At 44.1% G+C, this 21,438-nt stretch overlaps 1 protein-coding gene across 2 annotated transcripts in view; it reads right to left on the bottom strand.

Moving 5' to 3' along the window:
• COL2A1 (collagen type II alpha 1 chain) overlaps positions 1-21,438 on the bottom strand; it is a 95,335-nt gene that overhangs the window by 24,389 nt on the left and 49,508 nt on the right. For both annotated transcript variants that reach the window (XM_055003299.1, XM_055003300.1), the window contains 15 exons: positions 20,119-20,172; positions 18,574-18,681; positions 16,738-16,791; positions 15,990-16,088; positions 11,676-11,729; positions 10,959-11,057; positions 9,675-9,728; positions 9,502-9,555; positions 7,507-7,560; positions 6,809-6,862; positions 4,829-4,873; positions 4,617-4,715; positions 3,551-3,658; positions 3,298-3,351; positions 1,458-1,511 (listed from right to left, as the gene is read on the bottom strand). In XM_055003299.1, the coding sequence (XP_054859274.1) occupies positions 1,458-1,511; positions 3,298-3,351; positions 3,551-3,658; positions 4,617-4,715; positions 4,829-4,873; positions 6,809-6,862; positions 7,507-7,560; positions 9,502-9,555; positions 9,675-9,728; positions 10,959-11,057; positions 11,676-11,729; positions 15,990-16,088; positions 16,738-16,791; positions 18,574-18,681; positions 20,119-20,172 (1,044 nt within the window). The remainder of the gene's footprint in view (positions 1-1,457; positions 1,512-3,297; positions 3,352-3,550; positions 3,659-4,616; positions 4,716-4,828; positions 4,874-6,808; positions 6,863-7,506; positions 7,561-9,501; positions 9,556-9,674; positions 9,729-10,958; positions 11,058-11,675; positions 11,730-15,989; positions 16,089-16,737; positions 16,792-18,573; positions 18,682-20,118; positions 20,173-21,438) is intronic.

Genomic DNA, 21,438 nt, shown 5'->3' with positions numbered 1-21,438 from the left:
AGGAGAAGAGGTAAAACAGTGAAGTCACAGGCAAAGATTTCATGTCTCCTGAGCATGACGGTATCCTCTGCTATTAGGGCAGCGCAAGAGGAAAATTTTGATCTCAGACGCCAGTGAGAAACCATCACCCCGCCAACAGTATGGTGAAAATGAGATTTCTCAGTGGTTTGAAGCATTGGTCTATGAAGCCATGGACAACACTTTAACGATACTGCTCATTTGGCCATCAGGCCTTAAGCAATGCCATGCTAAATACGACAACAAATAATTGTAAAATGATGGAGTTAGCAGAGATGGCTAAACTTACAGCTCTGATCAGAGACAAAACATTGTTTTTATGGTTAACTGGAAACCCCTTATTGACTTTCTGCGTAAGACGAGGAAAAATGAACTGATGATTTGTGGATTTGATTTTTAAGAAGATAAATTTGGGGAAAATAAATAGGAGGAGGATAGTATTGGAAAAAGTAAATTTTGGAGATATCAAAAATAAAAGTGTAATGTTTGTTAAACTATGATAGGTGTTGCAGAGAAAAATGGAAAATGAAACATGTATTATTGCTTTTTGTTATTTTTAATCTTTGTCTTTCTTTTGTTGTATTCTTTTTTCTTTTATTTCTTTGCCCTTTTTACTGGGCTTTTAATCTTACTAATAAAATAAAAATTTCTCTAAAAAAAATAAAATGACCTAACATTGACCACACTTAAAATCCTTTAAATTAATCACAGACAAAAAAAAATGGCAACAGACAGCATAAATCCTTCCACCAGTTTTTTAACCTTGTCTGGCATTGACAACCCATCATTATCATAAAAAACAGGAGTAATCCACACATCCCTAATATTATAACAAACTACTTCCCACCATACAGATACTTGTGGCGTTATCTACAGTACGAAAGTATATTGGTTTCACGTCAGCTGAACTGTCATGGCTTCCCCCACAGAGTGCTGGGAATTGTAGTCTGGTGAGGAGTCTGGGCAGTCTATGAGCGGAACCACAAGTGAGGCCTGACACTAGTTGGACACTTGTCAGCTTCCCTCAAGTTTTGATGGGGGATGTAGGCGTCCTGGTCTTGCAGCTTGGCTCTCCGACTGCTGTCCAACGGACTTTCCAACTGTCACTTGTCCAACATTCCGCCAAGCTGCCTACATTTCCCGCCAAAACTTGAGGGAAGCTGACAAGTGTCGAACCTGTGCCTTTTGTCACTTGTGGTTCCACTCTGAAATAGAGATTCCCTCATCCCCCATCATAAACCAACAGTTCCCAATGTTATCAAGCAAGTTTATATCTGAAGTCGATATATAGTCAGACTCCCTACCCTGAGACAGAAGACGCAGAACAGACTATTGCTGGGATACAGGGTTAAGAAGCAGAAATCTTCTCAGGACCTCAATGCTTTTGCCTTCCATACCACCTAGTTAAATACAACCAAGCTGTAACATGGTTCTCTTACCTTCTCACCATTGGGACCAGAAGGGCCGGGAGGACCAATGGGACCAGTCAAACCCTGGCAAAGGGAAAATAACAATTAGATGTGCCAATGAGAAGCAGTTGCTGCTTGTGGGGTCAGAGGCATGCTGCTTTGCTGGAAGTTTCAGGGTAAAGCAATATCCTAGTCTTCCCCAGTATCTGGGACACGAGATGGAACACGTCATTCTTATAGCGGAAAACATAAATATAGATTTTTTTCCTCAGGTGGTTTTCAGAATAACGGGCAGACGTCCTCCTTTCCACTATGGGATAATTTGGTTAATATTTCTTCCTCCCCTTTGCGCAGTCTAAGATTCCTCTACACCTGTCAGCTCTAGCAGAGGTTGCATTAGGGAATCCAAATGCATCCTTCCTCTTTCCCTTAGGATGACGTCATTGCCCAGATATTGACAGGTGTCTGTGTAGGACTGATGCTACATGAAGCATCTCTCCAGCAAGATGCAAAAAGTAGAGAACACAATCAGCATGATGTCTCAGTTCTTCAAGGTTCCCCCCCAGCCCAGGCTCTCTTGCAGCAACCTATCCAGCAACCTATCCTAAGGGCCCTGTTGGATCAGAGCAATGGTGCACCTTTGCAAAATCCTTGTTTCTACAGTGGCCAATCAGATGCCCACGAAGACCCGAAGGGAGGGGCACAGAGGCCAACCCCTCCCCCCCGTTATTGCCCCTAGAAACTGATATGTACAGGCTGACAAAGTTTTCATTTAACCTCCATAGCTAGTAGCTATTGATAGACCTGCCCGCCAAGAACTTAAAGGTAAAGGTAGTCCCCTGTGCAAGCACCGAGTCATTACTGACCCATGGGGGGACATTGCACCATGACATTTTCTTGGCAGACTTTTGTTACAGGGTGGTTTGCCATTGCCTTACCCAGTCATCTACACTTTACCCCCAGGAAACTGGGCACTCATTTTACCAGCCTCAGGATGGAAGGCTGAGTCAACCTTGAGCCGGCTACCTGAACCCAGCTTCTGCTGGGATCGAACTCAGGTCATGAGCAGAGCTTGGGCTGCAGTACTGCAGCTTACCACTCTGCGCCACAGGGCTCCTACTTTTATACTATACCAGTCAATGAACCTAAAATGTTATTGGGGTGTAACTCTTGCCGGGAGTTAATTGACTTGATACAGGAAAACTAACTAGATGCTTAAGGCTTCTTAAAAGCACACCTGTACCTGAATCAGGCCTAACCAGTCACAAAATGGTAGTCCATCTGTGATGCAGAGGTAGGAATACCTGATCGTGTCCATTCAGAGCCCAGGCATTCATTCTAAATGATCTGATGTGTTATTTACAGGATAACCCTAAAATGATTGTTTTTCTTTCCAACACTCATACACGTTGGAGGCAGAACTCACAAAGAATGGCTAGAAGCCCCTGGAGTTCTTCATCCGCACCTGGAAGATTTCCTTTCCTGGTATGGACGAGTATTCCTTAGCTTAACGCTTGGTGAGTATTCTTTAAGTTCCTCTGACTAAACTCTCTTATGGACTAAGAGTGCCATTCTAGGCACCCTTCTAGGCCCACTGTTTAGGATTCCATTGTAATATGCTTTACCAAGAGCTCAGAGGCCTACTCCTAAACAAAGTCCTGCCATGCTTTGCTCAGAGTTATCCCATATTCTAGTTGTTTTCTTTATTTTTCAAAGAAGAGAATAAGCAGCATATATGAACATAGGAAAGAAGAGTTTGCATTTATTTTAAAAAAGAGACAATCAAGAGATGAATACGAAGCTATTGGGTGTACTTGTCAGCATTGTCCACTTGTTCAAAAGTTAAGGAAAAGTTCAGCCTTGGACTTACCCTGCCGCCGTCCTTGCCAGGTGCGCCTTCTGGACCCTTCTCACCAATGTCACCCTGTCGATTAAAGAAAAAACTGACAATAAGAAGTCAGCAGAAATTGATGAGTCTGGGAACCATTTCAGTTTGTGGTAACAGCCCCAAATGCAGAGGCAGAAATTACTTTCAACAAACGCAGCAAAGCACGTTTCAGTTGCACTTAGCACCCAAATCCCTAATAAATAGTTGTAAGAAGCCATGCAGAGGCACCACTTACCCTGTCTCCCTTTGGTCCAGAAATACCGGCTGCACCTCTCTCGCCGGGCATTCCCTGCAGACCTGGGGGTCCTTGAGCTCCAGTGGCGCCGGAAGGACCGGTGGCACCCTGGAACAGGAAAAAAACATGACAGCAATTGCCAGGTTGCTTCTTGGGTGTGGATGACACTGGATTTTCAGAACCAGAGAAAGGATCTTCCGTATTTTTCTTCAAGGACATCTGCACTACTATTCGCCACCATGGGGTCAACCAGGCAACCACACAGGCTGAACTGATATGACTCCTGCCACTACACCATCAAATGTGGCAGGAGGAATTTAGACTGGCAGACACGCAATGGGTGACAACTGCCACTTTGCTCTCTGCACTTCACGGAATCACAGGGTTGGAAGGTACCTCAAGGGTCATCTAGTCCAACCCCCTGCACAATGCAGGAAATTCACAACTACCTCCCCTCCCCACATCCGCAGTGACCCCCTGCTCCATGCCCAGAAGACAACAAAAAACCTCCAGGATCCCTAGCCAAACTGGCCTGGTGAGAATGGCTTACTGACCCCAAGGTAGCGATCGGCATTACCCAGGGCATGTAAGAAGGGCCACGAGAATTAAGCACTGATGTAACCCGTTCTGCCCTCCCGCTCATGATCTGCTCATTTAGCCACCCTCTCTTGATTAATCTAAGGCCATTTCCACACACGTTGAATAATACACTTTCAATGCACTTTCGCAATCCTTTGGAAGTGGATTTTTTGTTCCACACATGGAAAAGCAGTTCCAAATGTTCACTAAAGAGTATTGAAAGTGGATTATCCAATGTGTGTGGAAGCAGCCTAAGCCCTGCTGAGCTGGATAGTCCAAAGTCAACTGATGGGGTATCTCCAAACATGCAACCTTGCCACTCAGACTGAATCTCAGCTACTTTCCACACACTCTTTTTCTGAATGCAGCTGAGCGAATGCATTTGGAAGATTCCGAGACTATGTGCTTCTTTATGCACTGATGACCCATCAGAAGGGGGAGAGTGAATGGGTTTCACTACAGAACAGGAAGCTTTGCAAGAACCTACCTTGGGTCCATCAGTACCCGGAGTACCAGGAAGCCCACGAGGACCCTGCAAACCTTGGGAGCCTGGAGATCCACGTTCACCTGGGAAGCCACGTTCACCCTAAAGAGGAAAAGATTCATGGCTCAGGGGGGAGAAAAGGGCCAGGCTGTTTCTTAAAACAGAGTCCACTCTTGAAGTTTGAATAATTATGCTTTTAATTATGTGCTACTTACTCGGGGGCCAACCAGACCAGGGGTACCAGCTTCTCCGGGAACACCCTGAAAGCAAAAAAATAAATAAATAAAAAAGTTAGGAAGGTCCAACAACTAAATCCGCTTGCTTCAACAGTGAGAAGACTGAAGAGGCAATCAAAAAGCATGGTCCTCAGATCAAGACGGGTATTATGTTGTACAGCGAGACTTCCCAGATCATAAAATTTTGAATCCAAGCATTTTCAACTTTCCCTGTTATAAATAGTATGCTTCTAACATAATACTGGAAGAGGGAAAACATTTTTAAAAACATGAAAATGTAAAGGATAGATAAAGCAACCAGCAGAGAGAGGCGCCCTTTAAAGAAGGTGGTCCTGTGTTTCAGGCCATATTTGGCAAATTTCTATTAACTCTGGCCAGGTCTTCGATTCTATACTCTGAGTAAGTATTGCTATAAACAATCAAATGGTCTATGTGCTCAGCATGCATGCAAAAGAGACAAATCCCTTGGCATCCAAAATAGGGTTGCTCCAGAAAAGATTTTGCTGTCTTTTCACATTACTAGAGATTATTATAGTTTTAAAAGGCCGTTAAATGCTCTTAAACTACTCTGTCTTTTTGTGATCTTGAATGCTGCAAGTCTTCCACCACCACTGAAAACATATTGTCATGCCATAAATGGTAAAACAATTGCAAGGTTTCTGGGCCATCCTGTCTGCTTGAAATACATACAGCTGCTTCACTTCACACAAAGGAAGGCAAGTTTGGGGGCAAGTAACTTTGCAATGATCTGTGCAGACACTAATACAAGGGTTTTTTAAAAAAAACATTTGATTTATATACCACCCTTCAGGACAACTTAATGCCCACTCAGAGCGGTTTACAAAGTATGCTGTTATTATCCTCACAACAAAACACTCTGTGAGGTGGGTGGGGCTGAGAGAGCTCTGAGACAGCTGTGACTGACCCAAGGTCACCCGGCTGGCTTCAAGTGGAGGAGTGGGGAATCAAACCTGGCTCTCCAGATTAGAGTCCTGCCGCTCTTAAGTGACTGACCCAGGGTCACCCAGCTGGCTTCAAGGGGAGGAGAGGGAAATCAAACCTGGCTCTCCAGATTAGAGTCCTGCCGCTCTTAAGTGACTGACCCAGGGTCACCCAGCTGGCTTCAAGGGGAGGAGTGGGGAATCAAACCCGGCTCTCCAGATTAGAGTCCTGCCGCTCTTAAGTGACTGACCGAAGGTCACCCAGCTGGCTTCAAGGGGAGGAGAGGGAAATCAAACCCGGTTCTCCAGATTAGAGTCCTGCCGCTCTTAACCGCTACACCAAACAGTTGCAGCTGATAGCTGATGTATAAAACAAGTTAATCTCCCACCAAATAGCTCAATGTGCACTCTTTGAATTGCAGCAAAGACACATCGATGCTGCGAATTTATATCAATATTATACCGATTGAACTGTCATGATTTTTCTCAAAGGATCCTGGGAATCGCAGATTGTTAAGAATGCTGAGAATGGCTAACCTCCTTCCCAGAACTACAGTTCCCAGAGTTCCTAGGTGCAAGGAATGACTATTAAATCTGAGGTCTAGGTATGTGCTTAGAAGTTATTGCTACCTGCAGGCATAATATGGTCATTATCACAGTATGTTTATATCTGTGATGGATTGTGCCCATTGTTGGCACTAGGGAATACAAATCCCACCTGCCCTGCTGCATTATCATTTCGGTTTTGCTAATAATCCATCTTTCCCCAAACAGTTTTCTCCGATGGTTAATTGTTCTTTCTGAAAACTTATTTAGAGTCTAAGATTCTTTTTCAGCCATGCTTTTTTTGCCACCTTCTCAGTCATTAAAGAACATGTAAGCTGGTATACTTGTGTGAAAGTGGTAGTCTCAAAAGGAAACACGGTCGAACCCTCAAACTCAGCAGTAGCTTAACCCCTACTGAAACCCTAATTTAGGATCGCATAACACAGAATGTGGGTTCATCACTTTTCCTTACCTGATCACCTGGTTTCCCACCTTCACCTGGAGGACCTGGGGGTCCTGGAAGTCCCTGAAAGCAAGAAACCCCCCAGTGTTAGCACAGCTTGATGGAATTTGATAGGGGAGACAGCACTATACCAAAGTACTAATGTGCCCAAGCTTAAGTAACAGAACAAATGGAATATCTAGGAAATGATACCTTGCCTTCCAGGCACCTTGAACAATGGTATGTTCACCTACGGGGCTTCCTAGAACAAACTTGGCAAACCCACACTATCCCAACAAATCCCAGCACAGACATTCTGTCCCAAAGATTCTCAAAGTGAGAGGCGTCTACCACGGGGACTTGTGAACAGCCGCTAGGGAAACAAGGGTTAGAACAGGCTGAAGAAAACTAGCTTCCTGGGTCTTAGTGCTGTGCCAGAAACCTGGATGAGAGTTTCTTGTGTGACAGGTAGTAGCCTCAGAAAAATGGATAGATCTTAGAGGCTAGTCAGAGTTCACTCCTTATGGTGAGCTTGTATCCTTCTGGTAGAAATAGCCATTAACCATTTCGGTGGTTAGGGATCTCCTGCTAACTCTAAGCTCACATGCCCATGCCTAGAGCTGCACTCGCCTGCTGAGACGTACTCGATTGGCAGAGTGGGAGAAGTTCTGTGATGGGCGAGATATGGCACTGTCCTTATAGGGGCATAACAGTAACGCTCTCCTCACCTGGAATCCAGATGGTCCTGGGGCACCTTGCTCTCCTCTCTCTCCAGCTGGCCCCTGAGAAGAAGGGGAAAAAAAGATTCAGTATAGGCGTACGGGAGAGATATCCCTCAGAGCGGGAAGCAGGGCAGAGCTCTCACAAGAAGCCTTTCCATGAGATGATGGGGGGAAAGTTTGGTCTGGGTAGTTTGGAAAAGTTTGGTCTGTGTAGGCTTTGAGAGCTAGAAGTTTACGGCATAGCGAGGTATATTATGCCAACACACAAGGGAGGAGAAGGAGAAAGAGAGGCTAGTAAGATTAACTCTTCCGTCCTGAATATGTTTACTTGAAAGCAAAAAACATGGACAAGGCATCTAAACTGGAGTGCAGGGCCACGGATATCACTTCAGAGAACTGTGTATATTCACTGGATGTGTGAACTGAAGAACACACAACTGTCTATTCTGCTGCAAGTACACAGGAAATACACAGGGCCAAAGTTGCCCCAAACTATTGTGAAACACTAAAAACATCACAATTGTTATCTGATTTATATGATTATGAAGTTTCATTGTATGTTTTAATTGTATGTTCTTGTTGGAAGCTGCCCTGAACCCACTTGTGGGAAGGGTGGGATATAAGCCAAAAAAAATAAACAAATAAAAAGTTCTTTCAAAGGGCAAGAAGAATGAACGGCTCCTCAATCTATTCCACGAAAGGCAGAAAGAGCAAAAAAAAAAAAATCACTGCTTCCTCCAGGAAAAGTCACTGTACATGATTCATGGCCAGGTTTAGCTGGACATGGATTGACTACAGTTTGTAGTGGAGTCAACGCCGATGGCAGTCTAAGACAGTTTTCCATTGGACGATGAGCCTCTGAAGTTAGAGGAAGGTTCCTTTATTTATTTACTTCATTTATTCTCCACTTTTCTCCCCAGCGGGGACCCAAAGCGGCTTACAACATTCTCCCATTCTCCACTTTATCTTCACAACAACAACTCAATGTGTTAGGTTAGGTCAAGAGTGTGCATGACTGGTCCAAGGTTATCCTGCAAGCTTCCATGGCAGAGTGGAGATTCGAACCGGGATCTCCCAGATCCTCGTCTGACACTCTCAGCTCTACACCATACCAGCTTAGCCTGGAGGAAGGCTCAGGAGAGTGGTAGGATACATGCTGATCTCATAAGTTACATCACTTCCTGTGATGTGCTCACTCATTTATTCTGTCCTACTATTATCTCTGGTCAAACAAGTTTTGCACGTTTTTGAAGAATTACAAAACCTGCAAACAGAGCCAATGGCAGACCGAGTGCACATGTGACAGGCAAGGATGCTACAGTCATACCAACCGTCAACAATGTAATCCAATCCCCCTTCCACTATCTCCAGTCTCCAGTTCATTCTCTAGCTAGAGGGGCCAAGTCACCCCCATTCTGACTCAGAGCTCTTCCCAGATGCAAGAAAGTCTGGGTTCAGCATCAAAACAAGGCATGGGAAGTCATCTTTTGTCTAGAGAGGTCGGGAAGACCCACTGTTTCCAAGGAGTGCTTAATAACACCTTGGAGCTGACTGCCCAGTTTAATTAGCATGACATTATGCCATTAAAGGTATTTGACCTGACTTTGACTTGAATTAGCATGGAATTCCGCCCCCCGCCCCCGTAAGAAACAAGGTATCATCAAGCAAAGAAAAGTGTGCTATTTTCAACAATCCTGTGCAATAAGACAAAGACTGTGAGTATACTAGGGGTTTGCACCCAAGAAATATCTGGAATAATACGAATCCCAAAGTGGCAAGCCGCTTCGGGATTCATATGTTTAAACCGCTTCGGTATGCTCTGTAAAGATTTGGGAAGCTCAAAGCAGCACGTTTCCTGCCGTTTGCAAGAGGCAAGAAAAGTGTTGCTTTCATCTGGCTTCCCGCCCCGCCGCTCATTTCACCCGATGGGAGGGGGAGGCACAAGTTATCGCCTACTGATTGTGATCAACAAAATAACCAAGAGAGAACTAAAATACTCACTGAAGGTCCCGGCGGCCCACCTGCTCCCGTTTCACCATCTTTACCAGGAAGACCCTAATAAGAAAAGAAACATATGCCTCGATCCTCGCTCTCACATGTTTATCTTTTCTTACTATGAGGGCCGCTTACACAGGGTCCCCCCAACGGACATACACAAGTTCAAATCCACTTACTCGTAGACCAGGAGCACCAGGAAGTCCCTTCTCACCAGCTTTGCCCGGCTCACCCTAGGCAGAAAGAAAACAAAGATGGCGGCTGAGGCACTTCTAGCCAAAGCTGAACATTCCATTTGGCAAGGAATTATGGGTGGCCTGGTCTTTGGATAGTTGTTAAGGGGAGATAGAAACTTACTTAAGGTTAAAAGGGGGTATATTATTATATTTTAATGGTATGGTATAGAGTTAGAGAGTTACAGTATTGTAGTAGTATAAATTTAAGAGTAAGATAGTATAACTATTTGGGAAAGTATAAGATTGAATAACAAGATTGTATGGGTAATAGTAAGTATATATGATATTTTAGGGATGTAATAGAAGTAATAGATTTATATTACAGATAATAGGGAGTTAAGGAATAGTATATTTTATATATATATATATGTACTTATTATATGGTTATATAATTTTCATACTCTTAATTTAGATAAGTATTATATTATGATAGTTAATATAAGTAAATAGACTAGATATATATGATATATATTATTATAGATTTTAGGATATGATATATTCTTTAGATTAAGTTGGGGATGGAAAACTGTTGGGAGTCACCAGAAAAAGGGGGGGAAGGGGGGGGAATGGTAATGACTTGTATGTTTATATGTGTTAACCCATCCAATAATTTTTTTTTTAAAAAAAAAAGGAATTATGGGTGGCCAACAGCCAAGTGGGGCCTGGACATCTCCCAGAATTGCACCTGATCTCCAGACTACAGAGATCAGTTCCCCTGGGACAAATGGCTGCTTTGGAGGGTGGCCTCTATGGCATTATACCCCACCGAGGTCTCTCTCATGGCCTAACCTTGCCCTTCCTAGGCCTCACCCCAAAATCTCCAGGAATTCGCAACCCAGATTTGGTAATCCTACAACCAGTGGAAACTCTGCTAGCCAGCCTTCACTTTGCCCATCCAGCTCTCTGTTCTAATAGGCATGGTTTTGTGGGACTAATGGCCTGAGCAGGAAGGGGGGGAAGGCAGCTAAGTAGCTACAAACAGAATTTCCCAGGGTCCTCTGCATTAAATCACCTCCCTCTTTTGTTCTTTCTTGATGACGAAAACCACAGACATAAAGGATTCCAGCTGGATAATATCTTACTGTCAGCATGGAGATTTTACTGCTGTGTCAGTAACTAAAGATACCGATTCCATATCATCGCTATTTCCCATTTCCCTTCATAACCATCTTGGTTCCATGGCTTGGGCCCTACTTGTCAACTGATACAGCCTGCAAGTTGACTTACGTTAGCACCTTTAGGGCCTGGGAAACCCATCACACCAGGCTGACCGCGGGCACCTTGCGGACCAGGAGGGCCAGGCCGTCCATCTTCTCCAGGGGCACCCTAGAGAAAGCAGTCACATCTTATGTTAAAAAATCAGGTGGTCAAAGAGCATGTGCCAGAGAAGGTGTACCTAAGTTGCCTGAAGTGGTAGTCAGCTCCAGAAGAGAGCTTCGGGTTCGCTTTGGAGTCTTAATGCTTATTCCCCTGTGGAAAACCCGCATCGACTTGGAGTCTATAGTTAGCTCTTGTGCCCTCCAACTCCTGCCCAGTGAGGGAACTTCAGTGCCCAGAGGCGGTTCTGAAGAGCTCGCCAGCGTAGCATTAACACCCACCTACTGCTCGAAAATATCCTTTACTAAAATGACACGCTTTCAGCATGAGTGTCCCCCATCACACACGTGCACAATGTCCCAGATTCATCAACTACACATACACTGCTCTCTCACACAACATCTCTGCACATTGCCTTCAGACCCAAATCCAGCATTTCTACGGTTTCTTCCTCTAATTCATTCTCCTCCTTCCTTCCCGTATTAACCTGCTATCTTAAGTTCTGTGCTCAAATACCGTTCTTATCCAGTGATTCGCTCCTCAGTTTGTCTCCCATCTCTTTTCCCAGCATCAGCCCTCCCTATTATTCTGTATGAGACACAAGGAAAAGAACTGAATTGCACTTACGGAGGGGCCGACTTTGCCTTGAGGTCCAGCATCACCGGGACGACCAGTGAGACCCTGGATGCAAATGAAAGACAGGAGACAATTAAAACGCTTCCTTAACGCTTCTCCTTGAATCGTTGCCCTCCATGTTTACGTTGTGCAAATCTTCATATGCAGATCCAGGAAAAACTTATTGATTCAAATACGGGGTTGAAAGCAAAAACATCAGCATCAATAAATAACAATAAAGCACGTGTGGAGTGTTTAACAATTGGTTAATGACATCACCCCAAAACGATCCCAAAATGGCCCAGAAGATACCCTTTAGTGCAGGGTGAGTGATTGGTTCTGCTATTGTTTTAGGAGAAGAAGCTGGCCAAAGAAATTTTAGGCCCATCTGATTTTCTTTGAGACAACCATGGCCGTTTCCTCATGGCTTACCTTTTGCCGGGATGCAGTGTGTTCTCATGCGAAATCGCGCAATAGCATGATATCGCACGATAACAGTGTCTTCCTGGTGTGATTTCGCATGAGAACACAGGATTTGCATCCTGGCAAAAGGTAAGCCATGTGGAAACGACCCATCTTTCACTGTAGATTTTTTTTAAAAAAAAAACTGGTTTGAATTTATTGATATTACTGTTGGGTTGTTTATTGATTATTTGATTATCGAATATTTATTGATATTACTGTCAACGTTGCATCTGCTATGGCCTGAAGGCTCGACTCAATAATTAAAGAGGTGTTCTGGAGCCCTCAACGGATATTTGTAACCAGGATTTAACTAATCAAAAACATGCAATTTTAAGATGAACTAGACATGCCCACAAAGGCTTACCACACAGTTTTGTTATTCAAACTTAACAAATCTATGCCTGTAAACAGCTTGGATGGGAGACCACCATAAACCACTTTTGGTTCCTCTGAGAAAAAAACAATAAATTTTAACGCAGTCACTATCCCATAATTGGGAAGAGGAGTGGTGACCTCCGCTTGCCCACAAGCCTCCAAACCAGGGCCTAATTTAAATATGGCACCAATGAGGCAAAAGAACATGTAGGACTTTGTACATGCACGGAATCTTATTTAAACTGGATAGGTATGCAGCTTTGCATGGATAGTGTCTCAGTTTAAGCTCAGAGCTAGTGAACCGTCCCATGAGCGAGTTCTTCTACCAAGCTAGCTTCACATCTAAGAGCTAAGCTACAAGAGGTGAATTACACAAGGACGTGCTCGTGAAGGGAGTCGCTGTGTTAGCCGGGAAGCTGAGTTTTAAAAGAGATCGGCTCTGTCAATTTCCCCTCTCTACAGAGCCAACAAAGATCGCTCCTCAGAGGGTTTGCTTATTTCCTCTTTGCCTCCTAGAAGGGGAGGTGAAACTGACACAGCCTTTGGGAGGCAAAGAGGAAATTAACAAACCCTCTGAGGAGCTGGCTCTGTAGAGAGGGGAAATTGACAAAGCCTTCCGATCTCTTTTAAAACTCAGCTTCCTGGCTAACATTGCAACTCCTTTCACGTGTACAATCTCGTGTAATTCGTCTCTTGTAGCTTAGCTCTCAATCAACCCTTGAGCCTTGGGAAATAACAGGAAATGCAAACTCTGTTGCTGTTGATAACTAGCAGCACATTCTGCCCCTCCCCCCCACCATACAGAACACAACTGGATTCCAGCTCATTACTTGCAATGGCTATGGGAGGAAAAGATGACGGATCTATGGCAAAAGAGACTAGATATATGAAATATCACCCTGACTTGCTATAGCCCTTGTTATAGCTGACTTGGCTAAGCAAGATCAAGATGGGTAGCCATCTTAGTCTGTCTGTAGCAGTTGAACAGAACAAGAGTCCAGTAGCACCTATAAGACTAACAAAATTTGTGGTAGGGTATGAATTTTCGCGAACCACAGCTCACTTCTTCAGAATAGCTAAGCAGCAAATTAAATTTGCCTCGTACTTTTAAGCAGTGTGTTTTTTACACAGTTTACTGGGTTATGTAGTTGTGGTTTTGTTTTCCTTAGGGCTGGTACGCCCGTCAATCAGCTGACTGTGGTCAAAAGCTACTAAGTATTTCATGAGGCTAAAACACATGGATGGTAGCCTACCTTTTTAATTTCTTAGTGGTGCCGTTTTTGAGGAAAAGCCAGAGGAAGGGGGGCTGCTTGGCCACGTGATCAGCAGGCCTGGCCACCTATTATAAGTACCAGTGGCCATTTTTACATGCACCCGTAAGATCACGCGAAACTCACAGCACGATCCCTTTTAATGGCGCAATGATGTCAGAAATCACACCATTAAACGAGATCATGCTGGGAAATTGCGCTAGGAAGACGCTTCGTGCCGTGAGTTTTGTGCGATATTCTGGAGGCTCTGGCCATGTGAAAGTGTCCAGTGTCTTAACTGGCTGTTTCCCTGCTTGGCACAGCTGCCGTTAAAACCTGACTTGTGGATTTTTTTAAAAAAAAATAGTTGCCATTAATTTACTTTATTTCTGTTTTCATTTCTCTTTTATTTTTTAAAGGGTTTTTTTTTCCCCTTCTGAAGTTTCAGGATAAAAGCCAAAGAGATTTACAGAAACCTTGCCTAAGGTTAGAATTAATAATAATTCATTACAATCTTCAAAACTTAATTTTATTGTTTCACTATAACAGGGTCAAACCACGTTGTTTGGTTTTGGGAAAAACCAAAATGACAAACTTCTTTTGCAATTGCCTACTGTTTCAAAATGAGTCTTTGTGTGGCATTCAGGACTGCTGCCTGAGGACTCCCAAGTTGCTCCCACGGGCTCACAGAACATAAAGTCACGTGGCTATTTTGAACCTGAAATCCCACAGGTGAAGCTCCCCCACCCCAGATACATCTGCAGTGATGTGGAAATACTCACCTGAGAAAATATTCACCTGCTTGGAGGAACCCTGCTTAGGATTTTGCTATAAGTGTTGGAGACCAAGAGCTAGTAATTTAAGTCTCTTCTGTTTGCTATTCCTAAATCTACTGCAAATGAATCCTAGGACTCTGAGAATATGTAAAATGCAGCTTCAGAGGTTTCAGGGACTATATCCTTAGATCCAGAGGAGTCAGCCGTGTTAGTCTGTAGTAGCAAAATAGAAAAGAGTCCAGTAGCACCTTTAAGACTAACCAACTTTACTGTAGCACAAGCTTTTGAGAACCACAGTTCTCTCAAGGATGCATCTGACGAAGAGAGCTGTGGTTCTCGAAAGCTTATGCTACAGTAAAGTTGGTTAGTCTTAAAGGTGCTACTGGACTCTTTTCTATATCCTTAGAAACGGACTTAGAATGTTATTCCCCATGAGGGCCAATAACTTGAGTCCAGATTTACACAAATACAGAGCACCTAGCCACTGCTAGCCATAGAGCATGCTAAGCCGAAACGTTTCGGCTTTCTCCGAAACGTTTCGGCTAACCCAAAAGAAGCCGAAACACTTTTGTTTCGGCTTTCTTTCGGCATTCAGAATGCCGAAACGCACATCCCTAAGAGAGACTTAAAATTATCTGAGGAGTTAGCCGTGTCAGTCTATAATTGCAAAATAGAAAAGAGTCCAGTAGCACCTTTAAGACTAATCAAGTTTATTGTAGCATAAGCTTTCGAGAACCACAGCTCTCTTCATCAGATGCATCTGATGAAGAGAGCTGTGGTTCTCGAAAGCTTATGCTACAGTAAAGTTGGTTAGTCTTAAAGCTGCTATTGGACTCTTTACCATTTTAAAATTACCCAGAACCTCTCTTTCACTGCCTGATTACTGTTAAAGCAGAAGAGAGGGGCTGTGGCACAGTGGAAGAGCACCTGCTCTGCCTCAGAGGGTCCCTGTTCAATTCCCAGCAAAAAAAGATTTCAGGAAGCAAGTGCTGGGAAAGATCTTTCTCTGCCTGGAGAGCTGCCGCCAATTTAGCATGAACAATAGTGAGCTATATAGGCCAACAGTCTGACTTGTTGTAAGGCAGCTTTGTATGTTCATATATAGCTCACTTTGTACCTGAAGCGAAAAAGCCAGTCATGCCTCTTCCTTACTCCCTGGCTGGCACCCGCTCTGGAATCTTCTCCAGACACAAACAATTGTCGATTTGTGTTGAATCCAGCCCTTCAACAACAGCTTCCATTTTCAAGTCCAAGACTGAATTCTAAAGAGTTTTGGGACCTTCTGCTTATTATCCCATCAAAGCAGACTGTCTCAAGAGGGAGAGATATTCCCCAGTGATGAGGCAGTAGCAGGTCAGTTGGCCATTGCCCTTGAGGATTCTTGAGATTCTTTCAGGCATCCTGCCCTCCCCGTCTCATCCCACCCCATGCTGGATATTCAGTTCCAGTCTGCATCTTACCCTAGCACCAGGCAGGCCAGGCTCCCCCGGTCTTCCAGGATCTCCAGTGGCTCCTTTGGGACCTCCGAGGCCAGGAGGACCACGTTCCCCAGGAGCACCCTATTCAGAGAAGAGCAAGCAAGAAATATATTATCCAAAGCCTATTTGAGAAGTATCAGAATAAACAACTTCCTGGCTGGATTTGAACCAGTAATGCTCAATCCAAAGGCTTCTGGGTCAATCTAACACTTTGACCACTTCTGACTAGAGATGGGCACAAACCGGTAAAACGGCTGTTCGTTGTGGTTCGTGGTTCGTAGAGTTCACGAACCAGCATGAAATTGCCCGGTTCACGAACCAGTTCGTTTCGTTCGTGAATACGTTACTTCTGGGTCAGCAGAAGGTCTGCAGAAAGCCCATTCCCACCCACCCCTGTTGCCAAGGAAACTGACTGATCAGTGCCAGGCTGTCTGCAGTGACAAACTGAAAAACTTTCCAAACGAATCAGCCTAAAAATTGTCATGGTTCGTCAGAAATGCCCTCTGATGAACTGCCAGTTCGCGAACCAAAAACCGACCCGGTTCGTGATGAACTTTGGTTCGTATTTCAGTTCGTGCCCACCTCTACTTCTGACAGCTATCAAAAAACTACATGCAACATAGAGAAAGAAACAAGGTGGGACAATGGGATTTGAATTCGTGCTAAGCACCCTCCCTCCCTTGAATGATCTTTCATTCACCTGATAGGGCAAGTAGAGTTAGACACTCACCTTTGGACCAGCTAATCCATCCTGACCTGGGAAACCACGATTTCCGGGGGCACCCTAAGGACAAAAAAATAAAATGATGAGAACACTACCAAGAAAGCTAAAGAATAGGGCAATCTAGGGAATAAAGAATGACTCTCACAACTAGCAATAAGTTAAACAGGGATCTTGAACATCCTCCATTTGAGTGAAAAATACACGGTTCTTTTAAAAACTAGAAGCCGCAGCAGACTCAAGAACCAGCCAGCAGGGGGACACAATAACAGTATAAGAACTAGAAGGGGGACAGAATCCTACAGTGTTTCCCAGACTTCTGCTTGGAGTCATCCAGAATCTAAATAATACAACCACTGTAATTTCTAATCCTCAAAGTAAGCATATCAGAAAATCTTAATAGCTTAAAGGCCACTTTGCATATTACATTGTTATATCTAAGAGGTTTTACAGTACCTCTAAAAGCAAAGATAGTTTCAGGTGGGTAGACCATAAAAAGGTGAACACAATTTTTTTAACAGGGTTGGCAGTATAACTCTTGTCGAGGAATTGTGGCTAGCTGTTGCTCCTCTTTGGAGAGCAAACCCAGGTTTCCTTCTGCGCAAACAGGAGAAATGATCCTTAGGGCCTCTGGGTTTGCATTATATAAAAAAAATACCTGTATTGGGAGTCTTGAGGCTAGTCTTCAAGAAGAAGAGCAGCTGGTATATCTCAAAGACTGTGTCACTATGGCACCTACACGTAAAGGATGAGGCCACCCAAGCCTTATGCATTTTAGACGCTACTCCAACTCTAAGATGGCCATTCTGCTCTCCCTTGCCTTGCAACTATGGGCCAAGCTACACATGACGAATGACACTTGAACGGCAAGTGGATTGAGTGGAGGGCAAGTGAACAGGGAGAAATACACTTGCTGTTCAAGTGTCATTTGTCACTTGTAGCTTGGCCCACACTTGCTGTTCAAGTGTCATTCATCACTTGTAGCTTGGCCCTACGTCTTTGCCTACCTTCGCTTTCGTGTTAGCTGTCCATGGAGTTTCCTCCTCCCCACGTTTCCACAGCCCATCTGCAGTCTCTCTTCCACCTCTCCTCCTTTTACAATCCAGTGCAGAACTGGTATTCGCTAAGCTTTCCCCTTCCCTCTTGTATGCTTTGCCCCTCTATTTATACGGCTTCCAGGGACATTTCCTGACTCCCTTCTTTCATCTTCCTCCTAGTTTTCTCGGCCCACCTGAAACTCCTCCTCACAACAACACAGAGGCTGTGGCTCTGTGAGAGGCTGTGGCTCAGTGGTTTGAACATCTGCTTTGCATGCAAGAGGTTTGAAAGACCACGGCCTGAAACCCGGGATAGCTGCTGCCCGTCACAGTAAACAATACTGACCTGGACAGACCAAGGGTCTGACTCAGTTCCCCTTATCACTCCACAACACCCACTCAGCCTGAACAGCAGCAGCAACAAGTATGGCTAAACCCTTCTGTTGAGTTCAGCCAAAACACGCCCACCCGTTGAGAAGGGCTGTCCTACACAGCCTTCTAAAGGGAGCCTCCCTTATGCCACGGAGGAGAAGGTCTTCCTCACAGGGAATAGATCCAGAGGAGTTAGCCGTGCTAGTCTGTAGCTGCAAAATAGTAAAGAGTCCAGTAGCACCTTTAAGGCTAACCCACTTTATTGTAGCGTAAGCTTTCGAGAACCACAGCTCTCTTCGTCAGATGCATCTGACGAAGAGACCTGTGGTTCTCAAAAGCTTACGCTACAATGAAGTTAGTTCGTCTCACAGGGAATGGCTCCCTTCTGTTCCTGCAGGACTATTCCACCCCGCAACCCCCCCACGACGTCACTTACCCTCTCTCCAGGTGGTCCAAGTGGCCCTGCAGCTCCTGGCTCACCACGGGCACCTCTCTTGCCTTCTTCACCCCCAGGTCCAGGAGCACCTTGTGGCCCTGCAGGTCCCTGGGAAGAGCAAGAGAGAGAGAAATAGAGGCTTATAGTTGCTTTTAATTACTTTTTATCTTTGTACGCTAATGGTTGCTGTATTTAAATATGGGCCTTGCCAAGGAGGTGCCCAGACCGTACAGTTGTGCAGAACCTTGATGATAAGCAGGTTTGACTTGGGAGGCAAAAAATGGAAACGCTTAAGCTTGCCCACGTTTAGTGAGAGTTAAGCTATTCAGGCAGGGCTGGCAGCTGCCAGAGCCTGTGTGTCGTGCTCACTGGGTTTAGTCTGGATTGACTCTGTTTAGGATTGCACTGTTATGACTCAAAAAAAAACCCCAGGAATACTAATATTGAAACAGAAATGTTGTTTGTAAATTTGTCTGTGGTACACATCCCACTTTCTTCCACAGATGGGGCAGCTTCCGAAATCAAGAAATGCAAATTAATCTTCAAGACTGTTAACTGGTTGCTCATGATGACTGTGGATGGCTAGAGTACATCTGAAAGATTAGAAAGCTAAAAACGTAACGGGCTTCCTGTAAGGCTAAGGGGTGTAACCATCTCTCATTTTACGCATGCACTGACTTTCACAAGCCCTCTTGCAGGGCCCCAACCCTATGACCTGCCTGCCGTTGGGGTGGGCTCAGAACAACACTTTGTGCCTTAAAGAGCCAGGGCTCTTTCATTTTACATTCATACTAATATTTAAAATGAGCTAGTTCTTGTATTTTTGCTTTGTGCTACAATTCAGCAAGAACAACCATAGTCAAACCAAGCCCTTTTTTTTTTTGCAGCAACTCAGGCCGATGTATGCGCATAATGCTGCCTGTGGGATAAAATCCATCAATCTCCATTGCAGAAGTTTGCATACCTGATACATGTACCTGCCAACTGTATGGCGAGGTTTTTTGCAACCGTATTTTCGTTTTGTTGCAGTCCATGTGGCTTTTAACAGTATTAAAGTAAAGTAAGTGACATGTGCTTGTATGTTTACCCTAGCAGGGCAAAAAGTAGCATTTTGGGGGCAAGTTTTTTAGGAAAATGGTGCAGAGGGAGCCTTAAATCCCCCCCCCACACACACACACACCATGATCCAAAAGGGGTGAGTTGTGCATCTGAAAATTAAACTGAAAAACAAAACAACGAGAGTTCTGTTTATGGAACTCCCAACACAGATGATCCTTCAGTGCTATGGCTACTGAATCAAAAAGGCTTGTAAAGATAGAGGCCATTTCCACACACGTTAAATAATGCACTTTCAATGCACTTTAGCAATCCTTTAGAAGTGGATTTTTTGTTCCACACGTGGAAAAGCAGTTTCAAATGTTCACTAAAAAGTATTGAAAGTGGATTATCCAACGTGTGTGGAAGCAGCCGGAAACTGAGCAGAAGGACAAAAGGCCTACAACTCGAATGCCAGGATACTAGAAAATCACATTGTTAGATACTTACAGGTTCGCCTTTGGGGCCCTGTTCACCTTTGAAGCCTGCAATGCCAGGTTCTCCCTGCAGAGAATTAAAAAAAAAATAGAAACCGATGAGAAGTGACAAATTACATAAACGTGGGTCAAATTACATAAACGTGGGTCTCTCTCCCAGACTAGGGTCCTACCCTCTAACCACTACACAACAGTGGCTCTTCCTTGTGGTAATACAGATCTGTCTCTTCTTTTAGTGGCCATGGACATGTAGCATACTGGTTAACTGGATCCCAGGTCTATTGTGGGGATAATAATAACAATGACTTTGTTCATTTGAGTGGGGCACTCATCTGTCTTGAAGAGCAGTATAGAAGTTATTATAGCACAGTTATTATTTCCAAGCAGACTGAGCCTATCCTTCAGTTGGGGTTTGCCTAATTTTATATCTCTACATGCTGGCTCTTTTTGTGTGTCCCTGCCCCTGCCCGCCCTTTTGGAGTAAAGAGCACTTAAACACTCATCCCAGATGAGGACACCAAGTGACCAGGAACAGCCACAAATCTAAGCTGATAAGTTTTGCGTGATCAAATGATGGGCCCGGGTTGCCCAGCACTCCTATTGTCACCAGAAGCCAGCCAGATTTTATTTATTTATTTATTTATATTTCAATTTATATACCGCCCATCCCCAGGGGCTCTGGGCAGTGAACAGTTAAAATCGATAAAAACAAGAACTAAAATCAATATACAAACAATAAAACAAATTAACAAAGTGCAGTGGTGGGGAGAACAAATTAACAAAGAGAGAACAATTAACAAAGGGAGAACAAATTAACAAAGTGCAGTGGTGGGCTTCTGGGAAGTCCACAATCATGAAACGATAACCAAAGCCCTTCCCTGTTGATTGTTCTCCTACAACTGTCATTTGGAGGTACACTGCTTCCAGACCGGGAGGCTCCATGTGGCTGGTAACGGATAATAGTAATATCAATCCCTCCATGAAAATTCCCTTTCAAGGACACCCACTAATACATCTTGTGGCAGAGAATTCCAAAAATGAAATATACATTGTACAGTAAAAATACTTATTGCCCAGTGAACCACACGGTGTAATTTGGAGTTCTCATATTGTGAAGCAAAGACAAAAAAATTCTCTCTATCCTCCTTTTCTACATCATTCATAATTTTACCAACCTCTCTCTAGTTTCTCCTTTTGTCTACACTAAAAACACTTTGGTCATAGATCCAGAGGAGTTAGCCGTGTTAGTCTGTAGTAGCAAAATCAAAAAGAGTCCAGTAGCACCTTTAAGACTAACCAATTTTATTGTAGCATAAGCTTTCGAGAATCACGT

This window comes from Eublepharis macularius, chromosome 19 (genome assembly GCF_028583425.1).
Source record: "Eublepharis macularius isolate TG4126 chromosome 19, MPM_Emac_v1.0, whole genome shotgun sequence".
NCBI lineage: Eukaryota > Metazoa > Chordata > Lepidosauria > Squamata > Eublepharidae > Eublepharis > Eublepharis macularius.
This window is presented reverse-complemented; position numbering and strand designations above follow the sequence as displayed.